The 9,599-nt window shown below is 31.1% G+C and overlaps 1 protein-coding gene across 1 annotated transcript; it reads left to right on the forward strand.

The window, feature by feature from the left end:
* The first annotated feature begins 3,168 nt into the window (after positions 1–3,168).
* On the forward strand, positions 3,169–9,117 carry LOC11422791 (phosphatidylinositol/phosphatidylcholine transfer protein SFH3). The gene is made up of 14 exons (XM_003603918.4): positions 3,169–3,307; positions 3,483–3,637; positions 3,976–4,228; positions 5,010–5,109; positions 5,217–5,483; positions 5,770–5,847; positions 6,405–6,506; positions 6,605–6,654; positions 6,814–6,913; positions 7,018–7,176; positions 7,369–7,465; positions 7,803–8,164; positions 8,541–8,618; positions 8,716–9,117. The coding sequence occupies exons 2-14, from the start codon at positions 3,592–3,594 to the stop codon at positions 8,731–8,733; spliced, it is 1,710 nt and encodes a 569-aa protein (XP_003603966.1). The 5' UTR covers positions 3,169–3,307; positions 3,483–3,591; the 3' UTR covers positions 8,734–9,117.
* The last annotated feature ends 482 nt before the right edge of the window (positions 9,118–9,599 follow it).

The raw sequence follows: 9,599 nt of genomic DNA on the forward strand, positions 1-9,599 counted from the left end.
TAAATAACATATAACACATGTAACAAATAGATAAGAATAAAATTAAATATTAAAAAATTTGTAACAAACACGATATGAATATATATGTTTGATTTTTTGGTTAATTAAGTTTTTAGTCCCTATAAATATTTACAGTTTTCTTTTTAGTCCCTACAAAATAAAATCACACTTTTTAGTTCCTGTGACATTTTCCTTAAGCATTTTAGGGACCAAAAATGTTGATGAAATTTTTTGACAGGAACTAAAAATGATGATGGAAAAATTTTATAGGGACTAAAAATGTTGATGGAAAATTTTATAGGGACTAAAAAGTGTGATTTTATTTTGTATGGACTAAAAACAAAATTCTGAATATTTACAGGGACCATTTACTTAATTAACCCTTGATTTTTCTTATCATTTAAAAAATGTAACAAATTAGATGAATATTTACTTTTTCGTTATTTCAATTATACTCTTAAACAACTTTTTCAATAATAAATTTGTTATACTGTTGATGTCATTGAAATAGATAATCATGGTTAATTTGGTTTGTTATAGCTTAAAAGCAACAAACATTTATATTTTTAGTTTTAATCAAAATCAAAATGTCATAAAAAACATCGTTCATAATTTTCAAACGTTAATGCAATAAAAAGAGCGAAAAGACAGACACGTGAGTGCCCATCTTTTCGCTAGTATATAAAGGGCAATTCAGTTCAAGTGAATGGGAGAAGAGAGGAAGGATTTTAATCGAGTGGAAGGGAGTTATATGTTTGATTCAAAAGAGAGAAATTGAGGGGACATAATATATTTTAATTAAAAATGTGATTGGTTCACAAGGGATATGAGAGATTTTAAAATTAATTTATTGTTTTACCCTTAAACTTAATTAAATATTCAAAAATATTTGTTTTTACAATAATAAATAGGAGTGATAGATAACATAATAATATAAATTGTTTCAAGGATAATACAACCTAATAATAATAACAATTTTTACAAGAATAATATTGAGATTTTAAATTAATCTAAAGATAATTTTGGTAATGCAATAAAATTTTATAAAGATCTTCTCTTCTCCCCTCCCCTTCGAAAAACTCAGATTTGGGGAAGATGGATTTCGCTCCCCTCCTCTCCTCTCTCTTTTAAAAAATTGAACAAAACACGTTAAATTAAAAATATTATCCCGCCTTCTCTCCCCTCCCCTCCCCTCCAAAACTCTTGAACCAAACGGATCCTTACGGGGATAGTTAAAGTTTTGTTTTATAGGAAGTAAAAGTTAACTATTTGTAATCATTTTTAATACTCATTCCTCCCATTTTATAAAAATCACGAGTAATAAAAAAAATTTAAAGTAAAAAATTTATTATAAATGTATGTTATTGTTATTAAATTGTCATTCTTATATTCAATGTTAACTTTTCTTATTTCAATATACATTTATATTATTACTCCTTTCATTCTAAATTATAAGACGTTTTGAGCATTTCACACGCATAAAGAAATATAATTAATTTTGTATGGAAAAAAATGTTACGAGTTGTTTTACAAAATTGTCCATAATAAATGGTATACGAAAGATAAATTAAATAATTGAAATAAGATAAAGTAGTAAGTATTTAATGCTATAATAGAAAAAATACCATTAATGTTTTATATGTATTGTAAAATGACATATAATTTTCGACAATTTTTTCACTCAAAGTAACTTATAATTTGGGACGGATAGAGTAATGAAAAGTGTATTTCAAAAACAAAAAACAAAAAAAAAAAGAGTCACAGATGCTTTTAAAAATTTGTCGATGATCTTATATCTAAGAACTTTTTTTTTTAAACGAAGTCAACATGTCTTATATTTAAGGACAAGAGTCACTGGACCAAGTCAACAGCGCTTGAATTCTTTTGTCTCATCAATGCCTCCAACGGTCAGTTAAATTCACCCATCTTGTAATGTCTCAGCATGTAACCGAAAAAGCTCAACATTAATGGTGTGCCCCTATGTAATGGTCCCCATTAACCGACCAACGACTCCAAAACTGAGTAGGCACCATTCATTGTAAATGCAAGGGACACATTATATGTTGGGTCACGCGGGAAGTTTGATGGATGACCCACATTAGGCAAGAGCAACCACATAAGTAAGAGAGACACCACCACTTTTATCTAAAATTTTAAAGCAGCGGGTTTAACTCACTTATAAAGTGATCAACTTTCACTTTTCTATTTGATGTACGACATATAACTCACATTTTTTTTGAGCACAAGTAGCCTAGTTGCTAGAGCTCACACAATTAAATGTGGAGAAGTGGGGTGTCCGTGGTTCGAACTCCGGCACCTGCATATAATATGCAATATCCCTACCAACTAAGCTAAGCTCACGGAGATGTATAACTCACACTTATACACAACAATATCTATCTATTTTTTACATCTCGTTCTCATACAGCGCTTGAAGTGCTTACATATACCCATAACTCACATCTGGACGGTTGTTGTTCGATATCAAACCAACATTTTGATCACCTCATATAAAATACCAAAGAAAGATAATTTGTAGTTGTAGGGAATCGTAGACAAGGTCTCTCTTTTTATTAATGTTTATGTTTTGGATCCCTCTCCTCTCCTCTCCTCTCCTCTCCTGTAGGGAACGACGTTGTTGGATGTGCTTGTTCATTTTGGTGAACGTGGTGGCAGGCAAAGGCATGAATAGTCGGTCGGACTTAGTGGTAGAGCACCATATATCACATATATTGACAGCTAAATTTCAAGAGATCAATAAAAACCAGACTATATACACACTAGTTATATACCCTTTTCATTAACAAGTTTTGGACCATCGTAAAAAAAAAATATATCCAACATTTAATTTCTTAAAATAAAATTGAGAAAAATGTTAATTTAGACAAGTTACTACGATATTTATTGTATGTAATCCTCTAAATAAAAAAAAACGTAGATTCATCTTGTAGTTCATCTCAACCAATGATTTTAGGGTGCTAATGTAACTCTTGCACCAAATCTTTTTCATGGTCAATGGGAGTGTCTATATATATATATATATATATATATATATATATATATATATATATATGATGAGTTGGTAAGATTGGGTAGGAATTTGATTGTGAAGGAACGGAGTGGCTTGCATTTCGCCAATACCAAATCAACAACCATTGTCTAAAATTGCAAACCAACCTGGCTGACTTTACCATTTTGACCTTACCATCAATCACATCATAGCCGCATTTGTTTGAGATTTATTCGGATGATATATTTGCATTTTTGTCTTCCTTTTCAAACCCCTAGCTACATTCTTGTGTCAAAGGTACGTACGTATCAATATTCTCTATCACCTTCATCTACAACTATTCTTGCATTTCTATTTGCATAATTCATCTGCATTTCATCATTAACAATAAAATGTTTTGCTTTGTTGGTTATGTACATAATTGTTTTTTCTAAGTTTCTAACATGTTGTTCACGTGTGATATAATTAACAGGTGCACATAAACCTCAATTGTGGGGATTTGATGTATGCTAGAGCTTGATTTTCTCCTGCCTAAGGGCTGTATTTGATCATTCGAGTTATCTTGCAATATTCGATCAATCATGTGTGATGTTATGCCCGCACCTCTTGACCGACCTGTCAAAATTGGTGATTAGTCTAACTAAATTCTTCAATTTTATGTTTCATCAAATGCATAACTCTGCAGGTTTTGTTTGCAGTTAGGCATTTACATATATGGTTCATGTTAATGTTATGATTGGAAAACAGAAAATTATATCAAAATGAAGCATTTTAATCTGATGTAATGTTATGAAATAAATGAACAATGCATTAATGTATATAGCTCTATTCCTGTCTTGCATTCTATGTTATTTATTGATCATAAAAAAAAAAAATTATATTTTCCAAATTATCCATTCAAAAAAATAAAATAAAAAATTGCCAAAACTTTCTCTGAATTAATTTTCTTTTTCTTGTAAACACAGGTCATGAGATGGAACATTCTGAGGATGAAAAAAAGAAAAAAGTTGGGTCTATAAAGAAGGTGGCATTGAGTGCCTCGAGCAAGTTCAAAAATTCATTCACCAAGAAGGGGAGGAAGCACAGCAGAGTTATGTCTATCTGTATTGAGGATAGTTTTGATGCAGAAGAGTTACAGGCAGTTGATGCTCTTCGACAAACACTTATCTTGGAAGAGCTCTTACCCTCAAAGCATGATGATCCTCATATGATGCTAAGGTAACATTTGTGACATAGACTGTGTTTGATTTGGTCAAATATGATTTGACCGTGAGCTGTTTGGTTTGACTTTTTCCTTTATAAATTGATTCAACTTTGAATATCAATTCTATCAACAACAAAAAAATATTTCCAACTAACGTGGTGATGGAATCAATTCTCAAATTTATTGGGATGCATGCACACACACAAACAATTCTTATCCAAACATAAATTGATAAAAATAATTATTTTATGAATATATTCAAATATGGATCACTTTACTATCATGTTTGTACCTTTTAGAATCACTTTTAGATTAGTAAAATATGATTTGTCCGTGAATTTATGTTTGGTTTTCCACTTTATAATTGGTTCCAGTTTCAAAATCAATTCTATCTAAAAGCTAATATTTTCAGCTTATGTATGCACGCCCACAAAAAAATGATCCAAACATCAATTGATAAAAATCAATTTTTTATGAATATATCTAAATATAACTCACTTAAATTTTGTCAATGTTACCACATAACCGAACAAGTGCATAGGGTATTTTTCAGTTATATAGTTATAGTTATCTCATGAGTAGCTTTATTTAATACCTTGATTTGATTTCAACCAAAATAAACTTTACAAATTCAATTCAATCAAAATCAACTTTTGTCAATGTTATCACATAACCGAACACGAACATGAGCATAAAGTATTTTTCAGATTATAGTTATCGCATGAGCTTTCTTTAATCGCTTGATTTGATTTCAACGCTATAATGGACCTGTAATGTTAATGTACCATGGTCTAGATTTTTGAGGGCAAGAAAGTATGACATAGAGAAAACAAAACAAATGTGGACAGATATGCTTAAGTGGAGGAAGGAATTTGGTGCTGACACTATCATGGAGGTATAGTCCAATGAAAAATAAATAGATCATGTTCATGTCATGTACTTTAACATAACTTTTTTATTTATGCATCTTATCATAAATTGCTTGTTTTATTTTTGTATAAGGATTTTGAATTCGAGGAACTAGATGAAGTTCTAAAATGCTATCCACAAGGACATCATGGAGTTGATAAGGATGGAAGACCTGTTTACATTGAAAGATTGGGTCAAGTTGATTGTAACAAGTTGTTGCAAGTAACCTCAGTGGAACGTTATCTCAAGTACCATGTACGAGAGTTTGAGAGGGCTTTTGCTGTTAAGTTGCCTGCATGTTCAATTGCAGCAAAGAAGCATATTGACCAAAGCACAACTATTTTGGATGTGCAAGGAGTGGTGTGTACAAAATTCTCACTAATTTATTTTTCAATTCTTCAATGGCTAAAAATAACCAATAAGAGGGAAAAACTATTTTAACACCTTAAATGATAGTCATCATAAATCTAACCAAACTGGATCCTTTACCGTTGCAGTATGGTACTGCAGTGGTAGAGGATCCAGGTTTAAATCCAGAATGATAACAAGTTCTATTACGAAATATTATTATGGATATCATTTCAATGGTTATGTTCATATGGACATAAGTTTCACATAATTACTGACTGGCATGATTGGTAATTAGGGTCTTAGAAGTATGAACAAAGCTGCAAGGGATCTCCTCCAAAGGCTTCAGAAGATTGATGGTGACAACTATCCTGAGGTATACTGATTTATCCATAAGTTGTGTTATAAGAACATAAATTAGACAAAACTTTTGTGAACAGTCTAAGTGGTTAACGTAGTTCAAATAGTTAGTTAATGAATATATCAAGTATCAAATCTCATCAATCATTAATAGTGCTTCATTAACCACAAATTTAAACACGATAAACCACAATTACCAGGTGTTCAAATCCACACGTAGTTTAAAACCTTAAAACAATGGTTGACCGCGTCCAATTTACGTTTTCATGAAGAGGAGTGTTATATGAATAACCAATTTGGTGACAACTTATTTGACAACCATACTTTACAAAGAAAAAAGTGGTATTGACACGGAAACCATAGCAAGAGAGAGATAAAGTAAAAAAATAATATGAGTATGAGAGAGAAAGTTGTTATAAAAGTTGTCACTAAATGGATGTTCAAATATCATTTCTCTTTCATGAAAGTTGTCTAAAACTTTTGTAGAAAAATCATTTCTCTTCTATCATAGTCATGTCAATAGTTTAAATGGACTTCCAAATTTACCCTAATTGAACTTTTCTTTCCACACAGTCCCTGAACCGTATGTTCATCATCAATGCTGGTTCTGGATTTAGGCTATTGTGGAACACTGTAAAGTCATTCCTAGATCCCAAGACCACCTCAAAAATCCATGTAAGCATTTTCAGACTACTTACACATTTCTACTAATGGTTCATTTTTAGTTAACTTGTTAAGCAAGGAAATGAACATGTTAATGATTCATTGACCAGGTCCTAGGTAACAAATACCAGAGCAAGTTGCTTGAAGTAATTGATGCCAGGTAAAATTTATCTCCTTTCTCATTGAAAATTAGTGTGACTTATTTAAGAAGTCAGTAAAGCTAATTCTTCCTTATAAAATTCATTGATATTTTTTATTTATGATGACTACTTATAACAATGAATAACACTTGATATGTTAATGTAAATTTATTTACCAGTGAACTTCCGGAGTTCTTGGGTGGTACTTGTACTTGTGCTGATAAAGGTGGCTGCATGCTATCTGACAAGGGTCCATGGAATGATCCAGAGATCTTGAAGGTAGTTTTGTTGTCAAAATGATGAATTTCGTTTGTGACATAATTTTTTTTTTTAATAAAGCAAAGAAAAACAATAAGGTAATTATATTTCCTTGGATGGATTAGATGGCTCAAAATGGTGTTGGCAGATACACAATAAAAGCTTTATCCGGGGTTGAGGAGAAAACAATCAAACAAGAAGAAACTGCATATCAGAAGGGATTCAAAGATTCATTTCCAGAGACACTTGATGTTCATTGTTTGGATCAACCCAAATCCTATGGTGTAAGATTTAGGAAACTACCTTCCTTGTTTGCTTGTCTTAAATTTGAGACAATGTAGATGACTGCTTAAGATATATGGCACAATTGGACCTTTTTTCAAGCAGAATTAAGACCAAATATCATTAGTTAATGAAATTAAAGTAAAAAATTTCCAACTCCATTGCTACCTTTTTATAAATATTGTGTGTTGCAGGTTTATCAGTATGATTCCTTTGTTCCAGTACTTGACAAAGCAGTTGATTCTTCGTGGAAGAAAACAATCCAAAACGACAAATACGCGCTTTCGAAAGGTAGACGTTTGAATAAACAGCTTAATTAACCACATATAGCATAAATGATTATCATAAAAGTGCTTACGTTTAAGTTATTTCTATAACAAAAGATAAAATAAAGTCAAACCATTTTTATATAATTATAAGCTGTTTTCGTAAGTTATCATGGAGAGTTTATGAAAATAAGATGAAAGCAGCTTATGGACATAACATAAGTTATTTCCATAAACTCTCGGATATAGTCTCGCAAGTGTTTATATCAGTAGATAAAGTCAATTCAAACAGACCATTTTGTTCTTTCATTTCTACCATTATTAAAAATTAAAAAAAAAAAAAAAAAAACCTTATGCTGCAGATTGTTTCTCCAACAATAATGGAATGAATTCTAGTGGATTTAGCAAACAATTTGTTGGTGGAATAATGGCACTTGTTATGGGAATTGTGACCATAATTCGCATGACAAGTAGCATGCCAAGGAAAATCACAGAAGCAGCACTTTATGGTGGCAACTCAGTGTATTATGATGGCTCCATGATAAAAGCAGCTGCAATTTCAAACAATGAGTATATGGCCATGATGAAGCGCATGGCTGAACTTGAAGAGAAAGTCACTGTTCTCAGTGTTAAGCCTGTCATGCCTCCAGAAAAAGAGGAAATGCTTAATAATGCTCTAACCAGAGTCAGTACTCTTGAACAGGAGTTGGGTGCAACCAAAAAGGTACTGGTAATGCTTCTTTAGTTTATTTTGGGAAATAAACGAATAAACCATCAATTTAGTCTTCAAATTGTCAATGTCTCTCCAATTTATTCTTTGTTGCTAGAGACTAATACATGATTTTTCATCATTTTTAGATGTTAATTGAATGTTTAGAATCACATAGGGTTTAACAAAATTACCTTATTAAAACTACAAAATGTAGCTTTTGCAAAATAGAAGTGGTTGGTCGTGATTCTGACAAATTCACTATGAATTCAAACATACACTAAAATGTTGCATAACATTACTTTTATATGCTTTAGAGAATTGAAACATTCACTAAAATACAAATGTTATGTTATATGTAATTAAATTTGACTCCCTAATTGGACTTTAGGCACTAGAAGATGCCCTTACTAGACAAGTGGAACTTGAAGGTCAAATTGACAAGAAGAAAAAGAAGAAGAAGAAGTTGGTACGTTACATCTGCTGTGCATTTTCATAAAGATTCTTCTATAGACTCTCGAGTTCTTTTGTTCACAAACTTTACTTTATTTGATTTGTGCTTACAGTTCCGCTTCCACTGGTGAAGTGATAATTGCGTTTGTTACGTGACCTTCAAAAACAAGGAGTTGTAAAGTTGGAGGCTTTCTATATTACATGCCCTGCAGCATTCACCTATCTTCTAAAGAGAGTATTGTTATTGTTATTCCTTTAAAAAAAAAAACTAATAAAGTTTGCCATCTTTTGACAATTGTGTACATTATTGAGTCTCAAACTCATTGAGTAACATTTGGGTTTCATAATATTATTGTAACCCCTTGGCCTCTGCGCAATCTTCAAACTTAATGTAAAAGATGTTTCTCCATGTACATTATGCAATCTAAGTACTACTTCCATATAAGCATATGTGTATTTCTCTTGAGGTCACTTGGTTGTAAGACGTGGTTTTCATAATTTGACTATTTACGGAATGTTTCCTAGAAATAGAAAAAAGAAAAAAAAAGAAGCTTAGTTACACTTTTGACCCTCTAGTTTATTAATTATGCAATTTGAACCTCTAATTTCATACGAACTAACAAAAAAACTACTATTCTTAACAATTAAAAAATGTTAATGAGTGTTCTTAAAAAATTATTTAATGAATGCTAACGATTAAAGGAAAATAAGTTGAGCGGATTTGGATTCTCTCCATTGAAATTTTTCTCAAGTTTTCTCCATTTTTAATCTCTACCACTAAAACCCACTAACCACTTTTCTTTATAATTTAATTCTCATTTTCTCTTTCATATTTGATGGTTGAGATTATTTTGAGAAAAATTTCAATGGAGTGACAAAAGTAACAACAAAATATTCTTTTTTATACTTTTACCAATGTCTTTAAAGACACTCTTTTAACGTCCTTAGCATAATATTTATCAATTACCCGAGACAACTATCTCATATTCATTCTTAC

The sequence above is a fragment of the Medicago truncatula genome, chromosome 3 (genome assembly GCF_003473485.1).
Source record: "Medicago truncatula cultivar Jemalong A17 chromosome 3, MtrunA17r5.0-ANR, whole genome shotgun sequence".
Taxonomy (NCBI): Eukaryota; Viridiplantae; Streptophyta; class Magnoliopsida; order Fabales; family Fabaceae; genus Medicago; species Medicago truncatula.